This window comes from Hemiscyllium ocellatum, chromosome 36 (assembly GCF_020745735.1).
Source record: "Hemiscyllium ocellatum isolate sHemOce1 chromosome 36, sHemOce1.pat.X.cur, whole genome shotgun sequence".
Lineage (NCBI taxonomy): Eukaryota > Metazoa > Chordata > Chondrichthyes > Orectolobiformes > Hemiscylliidae > Hemiscyllium > Hemiscyllium ocellatum.
In genome coordinates, this window is record NC_083436.1 from 44538951 (window position 1) to 44563292 (window position 24342).

A 24342-nucleotide genomic window follows, 5' to 3' on the forward strand; every position below is an offset into this window, starting at 1 on the left:
CAGAACTCAAAAATCTAACAACCCGACACTCTCCAGCTCCTCTCCCTATCTCTGTCACCCCCTCCAGTCCCTACACCCCTCCATATCACTGTCACCCCCTCCAGCCCCTACACCCCTCCCTATCTCTATAACCCCCTCCAGACCTACACCCCTCCCTATCTCTATAACCTTCATCCAACCCCTACACCCCCTCCCTATCTCTATAACCCCCATCCAGCCCCTACACCCCCTCCCTATCTCTATAACCCCCTCCAGACCCTACACCCCCTCCCTATCTCTATAACCCCCTCCAGCCCCTACACCCCCTCCCTATCTCTATAACCCCCTCCAGACCCTACACCCCCTCCCTATCTCTATAACCCCCTCCAGCCCCTACACCCCCTCCCTATCTCTATAACCCCCATCCAGCCCCTACACCCTCTCCCTATCTCTATAACCCCCTCCAGCCCCTACACCCCCTCCCTATCTCTATAACCCCCATCCAGCCCCTACACCCCCTCCCTATCTCTATAACCCCCTCCAGACCCTACACCCCCTCCCTATCTCTATAACCCCCATCCAGCCCCTACACCCCCTCCCTATCTCTGTAACCCCATCCAGACCCTACACCCCCTCCCAATCTCTATAACCCCCTCCAGACCCTACACCCCCTCCCTATCTCTATAACGACCATCCAGCCCCTACACCCCCTCCCTATCTCTATAACCCCCTCCAGCCCCTACACCCCCTCCCTATCTCTATAACCCCCTCCAGACCCTACACCCCCTCCCTATCTCTATAACCTCCATCCAGCCCCTACACCCCCTCCCTATCTCTATAACCCCCATCCAGCCCCTACACCCCCTCCCTATCTCTATAACCCCCATCCAGCCCCTACACCCCCTCCCTATCTCTATAACCCCCATCCTGCCCCTACACCCCCTCCCTATCTCTATAACCCCCTTCAGCCCCTACACCCCCTCCCTATCTCTATAACCCCCATCCAGCCCCTACACCCCCTCCCTATCTCTGTAACCTCCTCCAGCCCCTACACCCCTCCCTATCTCTATAACCCCCATCCAGCCCCTACACCCCTCCCTATCTCTATAACCCCCATCCAGCCCCTACACCCCCTCCCTATCTCTATAACCCCCCTTCAGCCCCTACACCCCCTCCCTATCTCTATAAACCCCTTCAGCCCCTACACCCCTCCCTATCTCTATAACCCCCTTCAGCCCCTACACCCCCTCCCTATCTCTATAACCCCCTCCAGCCCCTCCCTATCTCTATAACCCCCTCCAGCCCCTACACCCCCTCCCTATCTCTGTCACCCTCTCCAGACCCTACACCCCCTCCCTATCTCTATAACCCCCTCCAGCCCCTACACCCCCTCCCTTCCCTCCTCTAATTCTTGTACACCTTTTAACCCTGTATTTCAATCAAGATGGACATGCCCTCAGCTATCTTGAACTAAGCTTTGCAATTCCCTCCTGAAACCTCTCTGCCTCACTCTCCCCCTCTCGCTCTGTCTCTTACTCTCCCCCCCCCCACTTTTCCTCATCTGTCTCCTCTCTTTTTTCTCGTGCACAATACTGAATAAAATCTCCTTCTTTAACCCCAGATTGTGAACACCTGCTCCAACCTCTCCTTATGTGACTCACATTGTGAAAGAACCTCCCAGCAGGATGTCAAGCTTTGCTGCAATGTTAAAGGTGATATATAAATGCAAGTTGTTGAGGTAGTCAAATCTGAAGAGTTCAAAGTTTGTGAGAAGATTTGTAGCTTGGGTGCTCGTTGTTGTGGTTCTGTTCGTCGAGCTGGGAGTCTTTGTTGCAAACGTTTCGTCCCCTGTCTAGGTGACACCCTCAGTGCTTGGGAGCCTCCTGTGAAGCGCTTCTGTGCTGATTCCTCCGGCATTTATACTGGTTTGAATCTGCCGCTTCCGGTTGTCAGTTGCTGTCCGCTGCAGTGGCCGGTATATAGGGTCTGTTGATCGAATTCGTGGATGAATGCCATGCTTCTAGGAATTCCCTGGCTGTCCTATAATAGTGGTGTTGTCCCAGTCGAATTCAAGTTGTTTGTCGTCTGTGTGTATGGCTACTAGGGATAGCTGGTCGTGTCGTTTCGTGGCTAGTTGATGTTCGTGGATGCGGGTTGTTAGCTGTCTTCCTGTTTGTCCTATGTAGTGTTTTGTGCAGTCCTTGCATGGGATTTTGTACACTACGTTGGTTTTGCTCATGCTGGGTATCGGGTCCTTTGTCCTGGTGAGTTGTTGTCTGAGTGTGGCTGTTGGTTTGTGTGCCGTTATGAGTCCCAGTGGTCGCAGTAGTCTGGCTGTCAGTTCAGAAATGCTCCTGATGTATGGTAGTGTGGCTAGTCCTTTGGGTTGTGGCATGTCCTCATTCCGTTGTCTTTCCCTTAGGCATCTGTTGATGAAATGGCGGGGGTATCCGTTTTTGGTGAATACCTTGTATAGGTGTTCTTCTTTCTCTTTTTGCAGTTCTGGTGTACTGCAGTGTGTTGTGGCCCTTTAGAATAATGTCCTGATGCAACTTCGTTTGTGTGTGTTGAGGTGGTTGCTTTCATAGTTCAGGACTTGGTCTGTGTGTGTGGCTTTTCTGTATACCTTCGTGGTGAATTCTCCGTTCAGTGTTCTCTGTACCATCACGTCCAGGAATGGGAGCTGATTGTCCGTTTCTTCCTCTCTCGTGAATCGGATTTCTGTGAGTGTGGCATTGATGATCCGGTGTGTGTTCTCTATTTCTGGGTTTGTAATGATTACAAAGGTGTCATCCACGTATCTGACCCAGAGTTTGGGTTGTAATTGTGTTAAAACTGTTTGTTCTAACCTTTGCATTACTGCTTCTGCTATGAGTCCGGAGATTGGTGAGCCCGTGGGTGTCCCGTTGATTTGTTCGTACATCTGGTTGTTGAATGTGAAGTGTGTTGTGAGGCACAGGTCCAGTAGTTTAAGTATGCCATCTTTGTTAATAGGTTCAGCATCCTGTTGTCTGTTCTGTATGTCCAGCAGGTTGGATATTGTTTCTCTGGCTAGGGTTTTGTCAATAGAGGTGAACAGTGCCGTTACATCGAATGAGACCATAGTTTCTTCCTTGTCTATGTGTATATTTCTAATGACGTCCAAAAATTCTTGTGTTGACTGTATAGAGTGTCTGGATCCGCTAACGCCACAATCACAGGAATCCGATTCACGAGAGAGGAAGAAAAGGACAACCAGCTCCCATTCCTGGACGTGATGGGACAGAGAACACCGAACGGAGAATTCACCACGAAGGTATACAGGAAAGCCACACACACAGACCAAGTCCTGAACTATGAAAGCAACCCCCCAACACACACAAACGAAGTTGCATCAGGACATTATTCAAAAGAGCCACAACACACTGCAGCACACCTGAACTACAAAAAGAGGAAGAACACCTATACAAGGTATTCAACAAAAACGGATACCCCCGCAATTTCATCAACAGATGCCTAAGGGAAAGACAACAAAATGAGGACATGCCACAACCCAAAGGACTGGCCACACTCCCATACATCAAGAGCATTTCTGAACTGACAGCCAGACTACTGCGACCACTAGGACTCATAACAGCACACAAACCAACAGCCACTCTCAGACAACAACTCACCAGGACAAAGGACCCGATACCCAGCATGAGCAAAACCAACGTAGTGTACAAAATCCCATGCAAGGACTGCACAAAACACTACATAGGACAAACAGGAAGACAGCTAACAATCCGCATCCATGAACACCAACTGGCCACGAAACGACACGACCAGCTATCCCTAGTAGCCATACACACAGATGACAAACAACATGAATTCGATTGGGACAACACCACTATTATAGGACAGGCCAAACAGAGAACAGCCAGGGAATTCCTAGAGGCACGGCACTCATCCACGAATTCGATCAACAGACACATCGACCTAGACCCTATACACCGGCCACTGCATCGGACAGCAACTGACAACCGGAAGCGGCAGATTCAAACCACTATAAATGCCGGAGGAATCAGCACAGAAGCGCTTCACAGGAGGCTCCCAAGCACTGAAGATGTCACCTAGAAAGGGGACGAAACGTTTGCAAGGAAAACTCCCAGCTCGGCGAACAGAACCACAACAAATCTGAACAGTGTCACAAAGCATCAGCACATGCTGGTTCAGAGCCACACGTGCAATACTGGATCTTACCAGCAAGTGTCAGCAGAGTCCACATTGTAAACTGGCCTGCGGTGCTACAGAATTAAACAGCATTTTATAGCACAGAAAGAGGCCATTCAACCCATTGTGTCTGTACCAGCTACAAATTGAGCTACCAAGCCAGTCCCATTCTTGAGCCCTATCTCTGTAGCCCTGTAGCTTCATCATTTTACAATCTTTATTCAGCTGTCTTTTGAAATCCCCTATGGAATCTGCCACCACTACACTTCCAGGCAGCGCATTCCAATACCAACAACTCTCCGAGGAAAGAAATTTCTCCTCAGCTCACTCCTAGCTCTCATTGTTGACAATCTTGAAATGGTGATTTCCTAGTTACTGACATACACACTAGTGGGAACAAATATCCTTCCTTCCCCTGTTAAAATTGGAGAATAACTGGATAACTGAATAACGTTCCTCATTCCTGAAGAAGGGCTCATGCCCGAAACGTCGATTCTCCTGCTCCTTGGATGCTGCCTGACCTGCTGCGCTTTACCAGCATAACATTTTCAGCTCCAAGGAGAATAAACCCAAATTTCTGCCATTTTTTTTGTATCTAAAATACTCCATTCCTGATATGATTCGAGTAAATCTCTTTTATACTTTCTCAGGGCTTTAACATCCTTCCTTAACTAAGATGCCTGGAACCAAACACAATACTCCAAATGTGGCCTGACCAATGATTTGGAGAGATGTAGCACCATTTTCTTACTTTTTTACTCCAGGCCTCTGTTTATAAACCTAAGGATCCTATAAATCTTCCTAACAACTGATTCAACTTGCCTGGCTACCTGCAGAGAGTTATGTCCATGAACCCCAAGGTCCCTCTGCTCCTGAACTCCCCTCACAGGTTGTATTATTGTTGCCTCACAGGTTATACCATTGAGTGTGTATTGTCTGTCTGTGTTTCTTCTAACAGAGTGCATTACCTTCCATTTCTCTCCATTGAAACTCAACTGTCAGGCGTTTATCCATTTGGCTAGATTGTCAGTGTCCCTCTAAAATCTCTCCGTGTCATCCTCACAACTTACTATTCTCCCCAGCTTAGTCTCATTTAGAGACTTTTCCCTCAACCCCCATCTCCAAATTATTCATGTGAATCAGAAAAAGCACCAATCCCTGGGGAATACCACTTTCAGCTTGTTCCCAGTCTGAGAAATGTCCAACTGTACTCACCCCACCACCACCCGCCCCATCTCCTAACTTCTGATCCATGCTGTCAAAGACCCATCACTCCCAAACATTGCAAATTTGCCAAACAGCCTGCAATGTGGTATTGTATCAAATGCTTTCTGAATGTTCCAATATACAACACCCACAGCACCACCCTCATCCACTATCTGTGTCACCTTGTCAAAGAACTCAATTAAATTTGTCAAGCATGACCTGTCCTTCACAAAGCCATGTGGACTGTCTAGTGTTAATTTGTTTTTCTCTGAGTGTACTTATATACATGATCCCGTATGATGGCCTGCATCAGTTTTCCAGCTGCTGTATTGACATCAAGCTGACAGTTTCCTGGGTTACCTTTTGTCCTTTTTCTTTAACAAAGTTGTCCCATTTGCAATCCTCCAGTTCCCTGGGGTTAATCCTATGATCAGTAAGGCCTGGAAAATTGATGTCAATGTGATTTGCTCGCTTGCCTCTCTCAGCAATCTTGGATATATCCCATCTGAGCCTGGAGATGTCTCCACCTGGTGTGCTGCCCGCCTTTATACCCTCCCATTCTTTATCACTCTCCTGCTCAATTGCTCAGCGCCCTCATATTCAACTGGGCCCTTATCATCATCTTCTCATTGGGTAGAGACTGAAGCAAAATATTCATTTCATACCTCGGCCATGTGTGTGACTGTAAGACGCTGCCTGTTAGTGTCTGGAACAGGCAGAGTGAGCCAATGAAAGTTCAGCCTGTACACAGATTTATCTGTGAACAATCCCAGAAAGGGACTCTGTCTGTGCAGCAGAAACACTGAGCTGTTTACTCTCTTATTGACACAAGACGGTGAACGGGAGGCAGGGATTTCAGTGCACAGGTATACTGCTGACAACAACAACCTTCCTTCACATAGCAACTTCCTGGGAGTCTGAGCTTGACACAGAGCCAGTAACATAGATATTGGGGTTGACAGTCAATTGCTGAATGAAAGTAGTAAGATTTTCAGGAATGGTTTTAGGGCAGGGAGAGAGAGGGGGAAGGAGGGGGCTTTCGGGAGGGGAGTGCAGAGTGTAGTATCCAGGAAAGTGGCTGAGGAGGATAACGGGGGCTGGTGCTTGGGAAAATGGTGGCGGCTGGTGGGACAATGCTGTGATGATGATGCCGCGGGCAATTGGGTCAGTGGTTCTGAGATAATGCTCTCAGGAAATGGGTTCAAATCCAATCAGAGCCACCCAAGGGAGGGATACGCAATGAATTAAAATCTTGTCCTTGTGATGAGACAATTATCGATTGCTCTTCAAATCCAGCTGCTTCACCAATGCCCTTTGGGGCAGGAAATCTGCCTCCTTATCCAGTCTGGCCTACACGTTACTCCAGACCCACAGCAATGTGGGTACAGCTGAAATGGCCAGTCAGTTGGAGGGCGGTCAATGAGACCAATGTTCTGGGAATCGGGGAGAGTCTGGCACTTGTAGGATCGGGACAGTTCTGGGGATTTGAAGACATTCCCCACCCCCCACCCTCCCCCCACCACTGCCTCCCCCCTCCCCCCCCCAGGGACTGACTGAGTGCCTGGATTGAGTTGAACCTACCTTGGTGCTTAAACAGAGGCTGAAGAGACTGGGTGCTGGAGGCTGGGACAGCTTTCTCACAGAGTTCACTTGTTTCTTCATCTTGTTGTGAACCCTGGGGGAGGGGAAGGGAAGATCCCAATTTGTATTTGAATGATACAGCATTGCCCATCAGTAACCCCTGTCATAGTGACCTATCAGACTGTGACCTGAACTCCAGGGTGGGTTCTCAATGGGGTTCAGTCTGAATTCTCAGTAAAATTGCAGCTTCTTATCTCCTGCACCAGGCCTCTCCACAGCGACCTGCCAGGATTCTCTGTCTTCACTTCCGATCCTGGGAAGCTACAGAATTCCCGCTTATTTCCATCTTTCTCCTGCTTGGTTCCAATACAGCAAGGGGCAGTCACAGACAACAGGCCATTAAATCACTTGCACCTGCCCTGCACTGTCTCTCACATTTAACTTAAAAACCACACCACACCAGGTTATAGTCCAGCAGGTTTATTTGGAAGCACTAGCTTTCGGAGCGCTGCTCCTTCAACAACCTGATGAAGTGCTCCGAAAGCTAGTGCTTCCAAAGAAATCTGTTGGACTATCAACCTGTTGCTGTGTGATTTTTCCCTGTGCCCACCCCAGCCCAACACTGGCTCCTCAACATCATTCCTCACATTGAGAGCGAGCCCCAGTGCGTGTTCCTAATGGAGGGCGGAGCTGGGTTGGACAACACCAATCTCAGTGGAGCACCTCAGAAAGTTCTGACTGAGCGTCTGAGAGGGAAACCTCTCTCTGTTTCCCTATTTCAGCTGCAAATGAAACTTGTGAACAATCTCGGAGGGTTGTGTGTGTGCGATTGGACTCACACGAAGCGGTGTTGGTCAGACAGGCTGATCCCAGAGCTCAGGAGGGTGCTGCAGGTGAGGATGGAAGTGGCCGGAGTGATTGGAGGAATATTGGTCCTGGCTGGTGACTGTGGACGATCAGAGCTGGACTTGTGCTCTTGGCCTGGGTCTTGAGACACGACCTTACTTGACGAGAAGCCCTGGGAGCTGCCAATATTAACTAGGTTCTCACAGGAGTCACTCAGCACTCTCTCCGACCGGTCAGCTTTCTCCAATACCATGTGTGAGATTCTTGCTTTGGGTAGTTTACCATCAGATTTTTCCTCCCTGCTCCTTGGGTCAACATGTTTCTCCTGTTTTCCAAGAAGCTGTAAAAACATCCTTCAGTTATTCCATCTATCCATCCGTCTCCCTCTATCAGACATAGACAAACAAACCCAGCACAAGGACACTGTCACCAAGGTGGCTCCAAGGATCAGCATCTTCACTCACCTGGATCGATGGGACAGGCCCAGAATGTTCACCGTGGCAACAGGAGGGGGGTGTGAGAAGGTGTGATTGAGGTTTTCAAGGATCCCAGAAATGGAAGAAAAAACTGTTCTTGGTGGAAGGATCAAGAACTAAAAGGGAATATGTTCCAGGAAATTGGCAAAAGACAGAACAGTGGCCTGAAGAGAAACAGATTTCACTCTGGAATGGACCATCTGAGAGTGTGGGGCAGGCAGTGGTTAGGGTCTGGAATGGACCATCTGAGAGTGTGGGGGAGGCGGTGGTTAGGGTCTGAAATGGACTATCTGAGAGTGTGGGGGAGGCAGTGGTTAGGGTCTGGGATGGACTGTCTGAGAGTGTGGGGCAGGCAGTGGTTAGGGTCTGGGATGGACTGTTTGAGAGTGTGGGGCAGGCAGTGGTTAGGGTCTGGGATGGACTGTCTGAGAGTGTGGGGCAGGCAGTGGTTAGGGTCTGGAATGGACTATCTGAGAGTGTGGGGCAGGCAGTGGTTAGGGTCTGGGATGGACTGTCTGAGAGTGTGGGACAGGCAGTGGTTAGGGTCTGGGATGGACTGTCTGAGAGTATGGGGCAGGCAGTGGTTAGGGTCCGGAATGGACTATCTGAGAATGTGGGGCAGGCAGTGGTTAGGGTCTGGGATGGACTATCTGAGAGTGTGGGGCAGGCAGTGGTTAGGGTCCGGAATGGACTATCTGAGAATGTGGGGCAGGCAGTGGTTAGGGTCTGGGATGGACTATCTGAGAGTGTGGGGCAGGCAGTGGTTAGGGTCCGGAATGGACTATCTGAGAATGTGGGGCAGGCAGTGGTTAGGGTCCGGAATGGACTATCTGAGAATGTGGGGCAGGCAGTGGTTAGGGTCCGGAATGGACTATCTGAGAATGTGGGGCAGGCAGTGGTTAGGGTCCGGAATGGACTATCTGAGAGTGTGGGGCAGGCAGGCTCATTTGGAGCATCCGAAGAGGAATCGGATCATTGTATGAAAAGGAAGAAGGTGCAGTACTGAGGGTGGGAGTGAGATGAGAGACAATGTTCTTTCAGAGGGGGTAGATGAACTCAATGAGCTAAATAGCTCCTTCTGTATTCTAACCATTTGATGTAATTTCAGACAGGGATTTGTCAGAATTTCCTCTCAGACGGTCATAAATCTATGAGATTCCTTACTGCAGAAGGGAATCAAGGGTTATTGGGAAAAGATACTAAAGTGGAGTTGGGGATGATCAGATCAGTCACAATAATGATCGAATGGTGGAGCATATTCAATGGGCCGAATGGTCTCACTTCACTCCTATGTATTCTGGTCTCATTACTCTGTGAATACAGTCGTTCACATGTATGAATACAGGTGAAGACCTGGATCTAGGTTTGCTTACTGGGACAAACCAGAGACACCCACGAGAATTCCTATAAGCTTGGCATTCCAACCGGAACTCTATCAACAAATACATTGACTTGGATCCCATTTACCACTCACCTGAGAAAAAGAACAGGAAATGATGCCACCAGAGGAAATGACATCGCCATAGGAAATGATATCGTCAACCCAAAGAAACCCGAACACAGAAATAGAAAGCAGCTATACCACCAGTGCTTCACCTGGAAGCTCACTGAAGATGTTACCTAGCAGGGTGACAAAATGTCTGAAAATGAACCTTCCAGCTCAGCGAGCAAACCTACATCAACCTGAGCTACAAATCTTCTCAAAACTCACTAATATAGAGACCTTTTGATGATAGTGACTCCTTTGGAAATTCAGAAAATAATCCGAATCCACATTTCTCTATGGTCCAATATCCTCTTTAATATCCGCAAGAGCTGGTAGGCTCATAGTCACCCTGTATGCAAACGCCACCCCATTAATATTACCCTTTCGAATGATCCATTTAAATTGGTTTTGAGATATTTGATTCCAATCACACCAGCCCCATCTCAGCCAATCAGCATATTCCATTATGTCCCTCTCCCTGATGTGTTTATCTCCCTAACGTTATTGATACTGTTCAACTTGACCTGACAAGTATTCGATAATCAACTTACTGACTACAGCTCATATATTTGTGTATATCTACAACAGGCTATAACAGCATTACTGATTAGTGTTCATATAAGGTTATTATTGGATTACCGATGCAGGTTATATATGAGATTATTATAGGATTATCGATGTGGGTTTATATATGACTTCAGTAAGGCATTTGATAAGGTTCCCCATGGTAGGCTCCTTCAGAAGGTCAGGAGGAATGGGATACAGGGGAACTTAGCTGTCTGGATACAGAATTGGCTGGCCAACAGAAGACAGCAAGTGGCAGTAGAAGGAAAATATTCTGCCTGGAAGTCTGTGGTGAGTGGTGTTCCACAGGGCTCTGTCCTTGGGCCCTATTGTTTGTAATTTTTATTAATGACTTGGATGAGGGGATTGAAGGATGGGTCAGCAAGTTTGCAGACATCACAAAGGTTGGAGGTGTCGTTGACAGTATAGAGGGCTGTTGTAGGCTGCAGCGGGACATTGACAGGATGCAGAGATGGGCTGAGAGGTGGCAGATGGAGTTCAACCTGGATAAATGCGAAATGATGCATTTTGGAAGGTCGAATTTGAAAGCTGAGTACAGGATTAAGGATAGGATTCTTGGCAGTGTGGAGGAACAGAGGGATCTTGGTGTGCAGGTACATAGATCCCTTAAAATGGCCACCCAAGTAGACAGGGTTGTTAATAAAGTATATGGTGTTATGGCTTTCATTAACAGGGGGATTGAGTTTTAGAGTCGTGAGATCTTGTTGCAGCTGTATAAAACTTTGGTTAGACCGCACTTGGAATACTGCGTCCAGTTCTGGTCGCCCTATTATAGGAAAGATGTGGATGCTTTGGAGACGGTTCAGAGGAGGTTGCTGCCTGGACTGGAGGGCTTATCTTATGAGGAGAGGTTGACTGAGCTTGGACTTTTTTCATTGGAGAAAAGGAGGAGGAGAGGGGACCGAATTGAGGTATACAAGATGATGAGAGGCATAGATAGAGTCGATAGCCAGAGACTATTTCCCAGGGCAGAAGTGACCAACACGAGGGGTCATAGTTTTAAGCTGGTTGGAGGAAAGTATAGAGGGGATGTCAGAGGCGGGTTCTTTACACAGAGAGTTGTGAGAACATGGAATGCGTTGCCAGCAGCAGTTGTGGAAATAAGGTCATTGGGGACGTTTAAGAGACTCCTAGACATGCACATGGTCACAGAAATTTGAGGGTGCATAGATGAGGATCAATGTGGGCACAACATCTATGTTCTATGTTATTATAGGATTATTGATGAGGGTTTATATATGAGGTTATTATAGAGTTATTAATGTGGGTTTATATATGAGGTTATTACAGGATTATTGATGAGGGTTTATATATGAAGTCATTATATTTCTGTGCTGGAAGGTTGGTGGGACACTGATTATTGGATGTGATTTGGAGAGTTATGCCGCACAGGGGTGTGGGGAAATGCTGGAGGTTGGCCCAAGGGAATGGAACTGGGGCAGTAATGATGGGCTGAATGGTCAGCTTCCTCACTGCCAGAGATCTGTGGATCAGTGTGTGTCTGCGGTGGGGGTGTGGGAGGAGTGAGGGAGTGTCTGAGGGCGGGTTTTGGATTGGCTGCCCGGCAATTTCCTGTACATTGTCTCCACCCTGTGCTGACTAACACTGGTGTGTTGTGAGGGGGAGGGCTGTAGTATTACAATAGCCCCACCCTCCCCATGCCTTGAGAATCTGCTGGGTTGATGGTGATCTTTTCCGATGGCTCAGATTGGTTTAATTGAAGATTTAAGGTTGATGCTGACACAGTTCCTTTGCTGGTTACTGACCCACCTTTGTCATTGACCTTTTCTGGTCGTCCAGTAGTTCTTGCAGGTGGTTCTGGGTCATTTTTGACCTCTTGTATCGTGGGCGATTATCTATCATGTCCTTCAAACAGTGAGTACGGAGCTCCTTGGTAAACCTAGTTACAGATACAAGTTCAAACCAAGTTAGTTCAAACTCTTCTTCACAAATTACAGAGATTTTGCAGCAGAGAAACAGGCCATTCAGCCCAACCCCCTATGTGCTGGTGCTATACAAGCCATCTCCAACCATCTTCCAGCCTGACCCCATCGACATATCCTTCAGAATGGTTTCCCTCCCTCACCCATTTTGATCAGACACTAAACCAAAGGGCCTGGCTAATGTGTTGAAACACTGTCATGGCACAACTTCAAGATACAGCGGGGCAATTTTCTCTGATGTCCTGAGCAATACTTATCCCTTAGTTATCATCAAACAAAACATCATTATGTTCTTACGTTTGAAGTATTGAGAATGATACAACAACTTGTTTTTTATTATATAGTGCCTTCCACACAGTAAAGCTCCTGTGGTGCAGGGGGTGTCATTTTTTCACGCCAAAAGGTGCAACATAAATGCAAGTTAGAGTTGTAGTGCAGGTAATATGCATTAGCAAGGCAGTTCAGTCACAAACAATCCTGACTGTGGACTGAAGCTAACAGCAACTTGGTCACTCACTTCTCCAGTGAATGTATAAGGTTAATGGGAGACTGAACAGAGGGAGTTAAAGTGGACTGCCCATCTTACCGAGACCAACACCAGATATAACCAGGTCAAATCACTCAGGAATATGATGGTGGATAGCTTTGTATTCCCTCAGTTATGGAAGATTAAGGGATGATTGAGTCAAGGTGTTTCAATATTTTCTAACCAACATGTTCAGAGATGTGACAAAATCAGGAATTGCTGGAAAAGCTCAGCAGGTCTGGCAGCATCTGTGCAGAGAAATCAGAGTGAATGTTTCTGGTTGTGTGGACCCTTCCTCAGAACGTGAAATGTTAACTTTGATTTCTCTGCCTTGATGCTGCCAGACCTGCTGAGCTTTTCCAGCAACTTCTGATTTTGTTTCTGATTTACAGCATTCTTTGTTCAGAGATGTTAGGTTTCTGATGGAGCAGTGGTAGTGTAATGTTCCCACTGAACAGGTTGGTTAGGAAAATATCTGTTCAGCGCTGTAATAGCACACCTCTAGGACAGGTGAGGTGAGTGCCTGGATCCCCTGACACAGGGGTAGGGACACTACCACTGTACCACAAGAGCCCACAAGCTAGTCAAGATGGTTATGGTGATTAAATGATTTAATAAGATCAACAGAGAGAAACTGTTTTATCTGAGCGGGGTGGGGAGCCAGGCCACTCTGGGGTGCTGTCCCTTTCTCAGACAAAGGGGAGTGTGAATCTGTGACTCACACTATCCATAAGTGCTGCTTAGACTGGGAGTGCACCTGAAAATGGACAGAGCTTTATTGAGAGAGGGGATTATGAGTTTGTTGGGGCCCTGGGGAGGGAGGTGGAGTTCAGTTACAATCTAACTGAAGGGTGTAACAGGGACAACGGGCTGAATGGCTGCTCCTCTCCTTTTGTTTCGCTTCAAGCTCACACCCTGAACACAGCTGCGTGAAAACACTGAGGCTGCTCACAATGATCAGACATTGTGATTCTGGCTCCAGGGCCCAAGGCAGGTGGGAAATTCCTGCAGCCCTCACTTTCTCCTATCATCCTTTCCTACAACCAATCAGGAAAACAAAGCAAGTTTCTCATCATCTGATTGGAGGATTTTCACTCCACCTCCAGCATTGGTTTGGTGGAGATTAAAACAGAGCTGTTTAAATGAGATGAAATGAACACAACATCTTTTGTGGTTCCCCCATTCCTGCTTTTCTGCCAGACATGTTAAAATTTCCTGAAACTTCCTGGAGTGTCTGGAATATAAGCACAAAATATTTGTCATGATTGATACAACCGAGTGACTTGTTTGGCTAGGTCAGAGGGCAGCTGAGAATCAACCCCATTGCTTGTGGGTCTGGAGTCACATGTAGGCCAGACCAGGTGAAAATGACCTGAAGGACATTAGTGAATAACTTGGGGTTTTCCCAACAACTGACAATGGTTTCAGCGTCATTACTAGATTCTTATTGCCAGATTTTTATTTTTGAAATTTAATTTAAACTCCACCTTCTGCTGCGGCAAGTTTTGAACCTAGGCCCCTTGAAATTTTTAAAAATTCATTCACAGGGTGAGGGTGTCACTGGCCAGGCCAGTATTTATTGCCCATCCCTAATTGCCCACAGGGCATTTGAGAGGCAGCAAGTTGCTGTGGGTCTGGAGTCACATGTAGGTCAGAACAGGCAAGGATGGCAGATTCCTTCCCCAAGGGACATTAGTGAACCAGATGGGCTTTTCCAACAGGGAGAAAGTGAGGCCTGGAAATGCTGGGGATCAGAGTCGAGAGTGTGGTGCTGGAAAAGCACAGCAGGTCAGGCAGCATCCAAGGAGCAGGAGAATCGATGTTTCAGACATAAACCCTTCATCAGGAATGATGGGGTGGCCCAAGGGGGCTGCGCGATAAATGGGAGGGGGGTTGGGGTTGGGGCAAAGGCACCTGGGAAGGTGTTAGGCAGGTGGAGGTGGGTATGATAGTGATAGGTCGGAGCGGAGGGTGAAGCGGATAGATGGGAAGGAAGATAGACAGATAGGTCAGTTCAAGAGGATGATGCCAAGTTGGAGGGTTGGATCTGGGGTAAGGTGGGGGAGGGAAAATGAGGAAACTTGTGAAACCAACATTGATTCTGTGTGGTTGGAGAGGCCCAAGGCAGAAAATGAGGCGTTCTTCCTTCAGGTATCGGGTGGTAAGGGATTGGCGATAGAGGAGGCCCAGGACTTGTATGTCCTTGGCGGAGTGGGAGGGGAGTTAAAGTGTTCAGCCACAGGGCAGTGGGGTTGTTTGGTGTGTTTTTCCAACAATCAACAATGGATTCATGGTCATTATTAGACTCTTAATTCCAGCTAGCTTTTGAAGTCAAATTCCACCAAAGGTCATGGCAGGATTCACACCTGAGTCCCCAGAACATTACCCGGCTCTCTGAATTAATAGCTGAAAATGTGTTGCTGGTTAAAGCGCAGCAGGTCAGGCAGCATCCAAGGAACAGGAAATTCGACGTTTCGGGCCAGAGCCCTTCATCAGGAATGAGGAGAGTGTGCCAGGCAGGCTAAGATAAAAGGTAGGGAGGAGGGACTTGGGGGAGGGGCGATGGAGATGTGATAGGTGGAAGGAGGTCAATGTGAGGGTGATAGGCCGGAGTGGGGTGGGGGCGGAGAGGTCAGGAAGAGGATTGCAGGTTAGGAGGGCGGTGCTGAGTTCAAGGGAATCGACTGAGACAAGGTGGGGGGAGGGGAAATGAGGAAACAGGAGAAATCCGAGTTCATCCCTTGTGGTTGGAGGGTTCCCAGGCGGAAGATGAGGCGCTCTTCCTCCAGCCGTCGTGTTGTTATGTTCTGCTGGTGGAGGAGTCCAAGGACCTGCATGTCTTCGGTGGAGTGGGAGGGAGAGTTAGTGTTCAGCCATGGGGTGGTTGGGTTGGTTGGTCCGGGCGGCCCAGAGGTGTTCCCTGAAGCGTTCTGCAAGTAGGCGACCCGTCTCCCCAATATAGAGGAGGCCACATCGGGTGCAGCGGATGCAATAGATGATGTGTGTGGAGGTGCAGGTGAATTTGTGGCGGATATGGAAGGATCCCTTGGGGCCTTGGAGAGAAGTAAGGGGGGAGGTGTGGGCGCAAGTTTTGCATTTCCTGCGGTTGCAGGGGAAGGTGCCGGGAGTGGAGGTTGGATTGGTGGGGGGTGTGGACCTGATGAGGGAGTCACGAAGGGAGTGGTCTTTGCGGAACGCTGATGGGGAGGGGAGGGAAATATATCCTTGGTGGTGGGGTCCGTTTGGAGTTGGCGGAAATGACGGCGGATGGTACGCTGTATACGGAGGTTGGTGGGGTGGTAGGTGAGAACCAGTGGGGTTCTGTCCTGGTGGTAGTTGGGGGGGGCGGGGCTCAAGGGCGGAGGATCGGGAAGTGGAGGAGATACGGTGGAGGGCATCGTCGATCACGTCTGGGGGGAATCTGCAGTCCTTGAAGAAGCTCTCTTCCTCCCTCTACAAGGATTTCAGTGAGTCTCTCTCTCACTGCACCCCCCAGATAATCTTTTTACTCTCTGGATTAATAGTCTAACAATAATACCACTAGGCCATGCCTCCCCCTCAATCAACATAAAATCATCTTTATTTTGTATTACTTCACCTTTCAGAGAAACCATCGGCCATGAAATAATTGTGTTGCAGCAACTCTGCACAGGAGGGCCGTTTCTCAGGGTCTATCTGCAAACATTTCTGGAAAATACAACCACCGTTAGGAATTATATGAACTGCACAATCCATACATTGTGAAGATTCAGTTTTACCTCAAACAGTAAACTCATTTGTCTTTTTAAAATCGCTTGGGTGAAACCACATCCACCACCAGATAGAACATAGAACATAGAACAATACAGCACAGAACAGGCCCTTCGGCCCACGATGTTGTGCCGAACATTTGTCCTAGCTTAAGCACCCATCCATGTACCTATCCAATTGCCGCTTAAAGGTCACCAATGATTCTGACTCTGCCACTCCCACAGGCAGCGCATTCCATGCCCCCACCACTCTCTGGGTAAAGAACCTACCCCTGACATCACCCCTATACCTTCCACCCTTCACCTTAAATTTATGTCCCCTTGTAACACTCTGTTGTACCTGGGGAAAAAGTCTCTGACTGTCTACTCTATCTATTCCCCTGATCATCTTATAAATCTCTATCAAGTCACCCCTCATCCTTCACCGTTCCAATGAGAAAAGGCCTAGCACTCTCAACCTATCCTCGTACGACCTATTCTCCATTCCAGGCAACATCCTGGTAAATCTCCTCTGCACCCTCTCCAAAGCTTCCACATCTTTCCTAAAATGAGGCGACCAGAACTGCACACAGTACTCCAAATGTGGCCTTACCAAGGTCCTGTACAGCTGCAACATCACCTCACGACTCTTGAATTCAATCCCTCTGCTAATGAACGCTAATACACCATAGGCCTTCTGACAAGCTCTATCCACCTGAGATGAAGCAAATAATTCTTCAAGTCAATTGAAAACCAAAATATTTCCTTGATGCTGGTTGCTCTGGCCAGGGGATTGGCACACAGACCTGATCGTATTGAGATACAGACAGTACAGCCCAGGAACAGTACAGTGGAAATAGGCCATTCAGCCCCTCAAATCTATCCCACCATTTTGGAAAATCTGATCACTCCTCATTCCCGTTCCACACCAATTCCCTAACTCCCTGTCAAATTGATTAAAAAAATACTCCAAGACTTTGCTTTCCAATAGCTTTCAGAAAGAGAGTTACCAAAGGCTCATCATCCTCCATGAGAGAAGGCATTTCATCTCATCTCTGTTTTAAATGGGTCACCTTTAATGTTTAAGCAGTGACCCCTCATTCCAGACACACTGACCTCTCCCCCTTCAGGTTAAAGGCTGGTTTTGTTGCTGGTGTTAAGTGCGTGGGTGTGTGAGCTGTTAACAGCTTGGAGCTCCCCGGGAGGGACGTAGCAGAGTATCCAGCATCTCAGTGAGTGATGGGACTAACAATCACCACAACCGATGAGATTGAAAAGATTGAGAAATAAACTGAGGTAAGACAGAGGAGAAAATTGGGTGAATAAGAGTCAGTTGAAAATGTGTTGCTGGTTAAAGCACAGCAGGTCAGGCAGCATCCAAGGAATAGGAAATTCGACGTTTCGGGCATAAGCCCTTCATCCTTGGATGCTGCCTGACCTGCTGTGCTTTAACCAGCAACACATTTTCAACTGTGATCTCCAGCATCTGCAGACCTCATTTTTTACCTGAATAAGAGTCAGGTCAGGGATAGAGAGAGACAAACAGTAAAGGAGAAAAGTTTGGAATGGGAGAGAAAAATGATAAAGATGCAGAAAAGTGCTGTGTCTAATCAGCTTTGCCGAGCTTTAATAATAAACAATCGTGTTCTTTCACATATGGAAGAAACCGGGTTTATGGACCTCTTTCTTTTTCTTCTCAACCTCATGTAAAGTTGGACTTATCAGAAACGGAGGAAAATCTCTGCATTTCCTGCTGTGGCCGGCAGAGGGACAAAGTCAGAAATCACACACCATCAGGTTATAGTCCAACAGGTTCATTTGAAACTGTAAGCTTTCGGAGCGCTGGCCCTTCATCAGGTGGAACTCTAAACTCTGGCTGTTATGTACTTCACCTGATGGAGGGGTGGGCTCTGAAGCTTGTGCTTTCAAATAAACCTGTTGGACTATAACCTGGTGTCATGGGATTTCTGACACCAGTCCCAACACCAGCAGCTCCACAACAGAGGGATGGCACTGGAGAGAATACACTCCTCACACCTCAGTCAGACACATCCCAATAACATAAGAGCTAGGAGCAGGAGTAGGCCATCAGCTCCTTAAGCCTGTCCTGCCAGTTAACGGTTGATCTCATCTTAGCCTCAACTCCACTTTATTGCCCACAGTCCAACCCATTACTAATTAAAAATCTGTCGAAGTCCTCCATTAATTTACTCCATGTCCCAGCATCCATTCCATTCTGGGGGAGTGAATTCCACAGATTCATGAGAGGAGTAATTTCTCCTCATCTCTGGTTTAAATCTACTATACCCCTAATCCTCAGACTGTGGCTTCTTGTTTTAGATTACCCCACAAGGGGGAACATCCTCTCTACATCTACTCTGTCAACCCCTTCTTGCATCTTATATCCCTCAATAGATCTCCTCTCATTCTTAGTATAGGCCTGACCTGCTCAATCTATCTTTAGAAGACATTCCCCTCATCTCAGTGGAGGAAATCTAGAATGGTTTTATTGCAACCAGCTAGTGAACCTCCTCTGAGCTTCCTCCAATACAAATACACAAAAAAAAACCAACAAACTTGTCGCAGCACGGTGGCTCAGTGGTTAGCCCTGCTGCCTCACAGCACCAGGAACCTGGGTTCAATTCCCGTCTCGGGCAACTGTCTGTGTGGAGTTTGCACATTCTCCCCGTGTCTGCATGGGTTTCCTCCGGGTGCTCCGGTTTCCTCCCACAGTCCAAAGATGTGCAAGTTAGGTGAACTGGCCATGCTAAATTGTCTGTAGTACTGTAGTGCTAAGGGCATTAGTCAGGGGTAAATGTAGGGGAATGGTTCTGGGTGGGTTGCTCTTCAGAGGAACGGTGTGGACTTGTTGGGGTGAAGGGCCTGTTCCCACACTGTATGGAATCCAGTCTAATCCAATGCTAGAAATTAGAAACAAAATCAGGAATTGCTGGAGAAACTCAACAGGTCTGGCAGCATCTGTGGAGAGAAAGCAGAGACAGAGGTTCAGGTCCAGTGACCCTTCCTCAGGAGTATATTTCAGAACATGCCTCCTCAGGTAAGATGACCACAATTGTATACAATATTTCAGATGCAGTCTGACTAAAGCGACTCTTGGATAGGCAGATGGAGGATAGTACAGAGAAGGATATGTAGGTTAGCTTGATCTTAGAGTAGGATAAAGGGTTGGCACAACATTGAGGGCCGAAGGGCCTGTACTGTTCTATGTTTTAATGTCTTATACAGTTTGGCAGCACCAGTTCTCTCTCTTCATACTCTATTCCTTGAGCAATAAAATGGCAAAATTCTATTTGCCCACCTTATCATCCACTGTCGGAAAGGTTAAAATGTGACTTGTGCTGTTAACGATGAGACATTGCTCTGTTGTGCTCATTCGAACACAATCACACCCACCTTCACCAAATCAAAAACCAGGCAGGGAACGTGGGGATAGTGGCTTGGAAGCAGTTCAATCCCTTTGACGACAGGCAGCTGCAGTCCAGTGAAGAGAGGGTTCTTGTGGAAAAGTTCCTTATGTCTCGGGATTAAATTACCTAAGGCAGAAAAAATGGATGGTAACGATCTAAGAGAAGCTCATTCATGACAATGCATGCTGAAAATCGAGAGGAAGCAGAGAGTAAAATGGTGACAATTACCCTGAGCTTCCCATTAAGAGGTTCGTGGGATTTACTTACTGCAATAAAATCTGCCCATCCCTGATTTTCCAAGCTGTCTCAGAGCAGGTGTTTCTAAGGATTGTCCCCTTTTTTGGGGAATGTTTTGTTGTCTGCAGCAATGTGTGAGGATGGACAGACAGACAGACAGACAGCAGCTCACTCTGTCGACTGAGTTCTGACTGCAGCAGTCTCCACGTGGACATTCAACTGCAATCCCAGGCAGGAAGCTTAACTACATGATAACCCTGATTTCCTGATGAGCTTTCTGTCGGGAAGTGACAAAAAGACTGCAGATGCTGGAATCCAGCGTAGACAGGCAGGAGGCTGGAAGAACACAGCAAGCCAGGCAGCGTCAGGATGTGAAGGAGTCAACATTTCAGATGTAACCCTTCTTCGGGAAATGACAGGGAATTCCCCTGAAAATATCAACTTCCCCCCCACCCCAGTGTTTGTGAAGAGGGAGCTGGCTGAGGGGGAGGGGTAGGTGTGAGCAATGTCTCCATGACCTCAAGGTGATTGGTCCATTGAAGGAAGAGCTAGAATTTCATCACCATCTTTTACAGCCCCTGGGCACTCTAATGTGCGTTGTGGCCAATTTTTAATTCACATTAGTTACTTATTGCTGCAATCTAGAGCACCAAGACAACAAATCTATGCACAGAATGGTCCCCCAAACAACAGTGAATGAATAACCAATCACCTGGGCTCTGGATTCCCTTTGGAAGCAACAATTGACAGATTCTGGGGAGAACTCCCTGCTGTTGGTTTTTAGCTCTTACAGGATGTTAAATACCTGGGGGAATAAACTATTAGTGAAGTAATTCAGTAATCGTATCTCGTGTGTAAATGGGGCTCTCACCTACAGCCACATCTCTCACCTGATTTTGTCTGATCTCGGAAGTGGCAGTGATTTTGATACAGGAGACCAGGGTTTCAAGGCTGCCTGCTCCACTGGTGGGGGGAGGGGGTGCTTGAACGTCTCTCAACAGGTGCTTTTTAAAATTCAGTTTTCAGAAAAGAATCCTCCAGGAGGTGTGTGGCTGAGTTAAAGTGAAACTCTCACGAGATTGGTGACTGTGTGATCTCACCAGAGTGTGTGATCAGGGACTCTTGTCAGCTCAATCCAAGAGCAGATCATCTGCTTGTTATTTAATTGCGAATGATTTTCTTACATTTTGTTTTTCTTTTATTCATTCACAGGATGAGGGCATAACTGGCCAGGTCAGCATTTATTTCACCATCCCTAATTGTCCAGAGGGCAGTTAAGAGTCAACCCCATTGCGGTGGGTCTGGAGTCACATGTAGGCCAGACCAGGTAAGGAGGGCAGTTTCCATCCCTGAAGGACATAGTGAACCAGACAGTTTCTGATCATCATGAAACTCATCATTCCAAACATTTATTGAATTCAAATTCCACCATCTCCCATGGCAGGATTTGAACTCAGGTCCCTGGAATGTTACCTAGGTCCAAGAACTAATACCAGAAGACCATTATCTCGCCATTATATCAGCAGGGCCACATTGAATGTATTTCATTGGCTGTATGCTACTTTGGGATGACCTGAGGATTTAATAGGTGCTATAGAAATGCAGAAATGGTTTGAATGAGGTGAACAATGGACATGATTACTGAAGATCTGAGGAGCCTAAGACTGAACATTTGAGAGTACAGCTGTCTTTAACTCTGCATCCTGGAATCAGTGAGGTGGTAATATACTGGGACGCATGGTTAACACTAAAACATGAAGATCATCATTCACTCTTGGAATAACAAACAGCAAAGTGAGTAAATAATGGATGGAAAGTCACAAGCCTCCAATTCACCCTGATGGAAGCTGAGTCACGGTTCAGGAAGTAAATTAAAAGAGCACAATTGTATTTGGAGTGTCAATATTCCCAGCTCTCCACTAAGACACTGACTGGATCACTGGGTCTAATCCGAAACAAATGGAAATCTTTCTTCTAAAGAACTGGATACATTTCAAATGGCTCCAAATGATGATAACACAGGCCCTGGAATCCACCGCTCCTGCCAAATGTTGGCCTGAAATGGATTTCTTAAAATTCTGTGTTTCTGTCTCCATGGCAACAGACGGTGATAAAGGCTAATGCAACTTTAATACAGTCTAACGACCCAATCTCTAACATTACCCCATTGTTCACTTACAGCTACCAAATTGTGAATAGCAGCTGAGGGTGAACATTCCTGTCCACACTGCGCTGAGTATCTTCTGGATGGGATGGATAGTGTGTAGAGACGGGAACTGAAATTTGGTTTTGGCTGTGTGAGTGAGTGAGTGAAGAATATGAGCAGCTTCAAGGCTGTTCCTGTACCAGCTACAGTTCAATATGAAGACCACATACAGAGTGCTGCTCCTGACTATGCTTCCTTTAACTGTGTAGCTCCATCACAGCTCAATGGAAATGATTTACTACCAACCAATCTGTACTCCAGCACATTATCACACTCTTCCTGATGGAACCAGGGGCTCCATCCATCTCACATCTCCGAGCTACTTCCTGTGGTCACTGACTGGTGACTGCCTCACACATCCACCAAAACCCCTCCTCCAGCCCAACTCTTACTGTCATCTGATTTGAAATTGAGCGTCCTTGACACTAAAACAGCGGAGTGTGGCAAAACTGCCCCATGAGAAATCAGGAAAAGCTCAGGAGGAAGTACCTGACACACAGGAAGATGGTTGTTAGAGGTCAGTCATCTCAGCTCCAGGACATCACTGCAGGAGTCCCTCAGGGTAGTGTCCCAGGCCCAACCATCTTCAGCTGCTTCATCAACGACCTTCCCTCCATTGTAAGGTCAGAGGTGGGGATGCTCACTGATGATTGCACAATGTTCAGCACCATTTGCAGCTCCTCAGATACTGAAGCAGTCTGTGTTCAAATGCAACAAGATCTAGACAATATCCAGGCTTGGGTTGACAAGTGGTAATAACATTCACACCTCACAACTGTCAGACAATGACCTTCTCCAATAAGAGACAATTTAACCACTGCACCTTAACATTTAATGACATTACCATCACTGAATCCCCTATTATCAACCTCCTGAAGGGTTACTATTGACCAGAAGCTGAACTGGACTCACCACTCCAGTATAGTGGCTACAACAGCAGGTCAGAGGCTAGGAATATTGTAGCAAGTATTCACCTCCCGAATCCCCAAAGCCTGTCCACCAACAACAAGGTACAAGTCAGGAGTGTGATAGAATACTCCCCACTTGCCTGGATGGAGGCAGCTCCAACAACACTCAAGAAGCTCAACACCGTCCAGGACAAAGCAGCCGCTTGGTTGGCACCACATCCACAAACCTCCCCTCCCTCCACCACTGATGCTCAGTAACAGCAGTGTGTACCATCTACAAGATGCACTGCAGAAATTCACCAAAGATCCTCAGACAGCACTTTTCAAATGACCACTTCCAACTTGAAGGATAAGAGAAGCAGAGACATGGGAACACCACCCCCTGCAAGTTCCCCTCCGAGCCACTCACCATCCTGACTTGGAAATATCTCACTGTTCCTTCACTGTCACTGGGTCACAATCCCGGAACTCCCTCCCTAAGGGCATTGTGGGTCTACCCACAGCACATGGACTGCAGCGGTTCAAGATGGCAGCTCACCCCCACCTTCTCAAGGGGCAACTAGGGACAGACAGTAAATACTGGGCCCAGCCAGTGATTTCTAAGAATGGACCAGAAGTATATTAAATGTCACCGAAGGGTCTGTTTCTATACTGAATGACACTATGACTCTCTGAAAGTGATGCTCTAGCAAATGAATTGTCAGATTGTTTTAATGACACTCTGTAACAGGATGAAGAGACAGGATGAGAGAGCTGGTTCCATTCCTCAGAGAGTGGACTCACCGACACACCTGATGATGTGAAACAATTGATCAATCTCGGAATCTCCGGGAAACAGTGGCTCTCCAGTCAACATCTCCATCACCAGACAACCAACAGCCCACACATCGACAGGCCTGGAGGAGAGAACGGCAAGGACATTTACACATAAACTTTACCTTCCTATCCACTCGCTCCTCCCTGTTTGAGTTCAGTGACTGGTGTACAGAGATATTTAGCAAGTTTCCTTCATCAAC

The 24342-nt window shown here is 47.4% G+C and overlaps 1 protein-coding gene across 3 annotated transcripts in view; it reads right to left on the minus strand.

The window, feature by feature from the left end:
• Positions 1–24342, minus strand: part of LOC132833250 (cyclin-dependent kinase-like 2) — a 71903-nt gene that overhangs the window by 16937 nt on the left and 30624 nt on the right. For 2 of the 3 annotated variants that reach the window (XM_060851374.1, XM_060851373.1), the window contains exons 5-10: positions 24110–24222; positions 19962–20101; positions 16418–16506; positions 12121–12250; positions 7797–8143; positions 6958–7051 (exon numbers count right to left, since the gene is read on the minus strand). In XM_060851374.1, the coding sequence (XP_060707357.1) occupies positions 6958–7051; positions 7797–8143; positions 12121–12250; positions 16418–16506; positions 19962–20101; positions 24110–24222 (913 nt within the window). The remainder of the gene's footprint in view (positions 1–6957; positions 7052–7796; positions 8144–12120; positions 12251–16417; positions 16507–19961; positions 20102–24109; positions 24223–24342) is intronic. The other variant, XM_060851375.1, reaches the window with a different exon arrangement.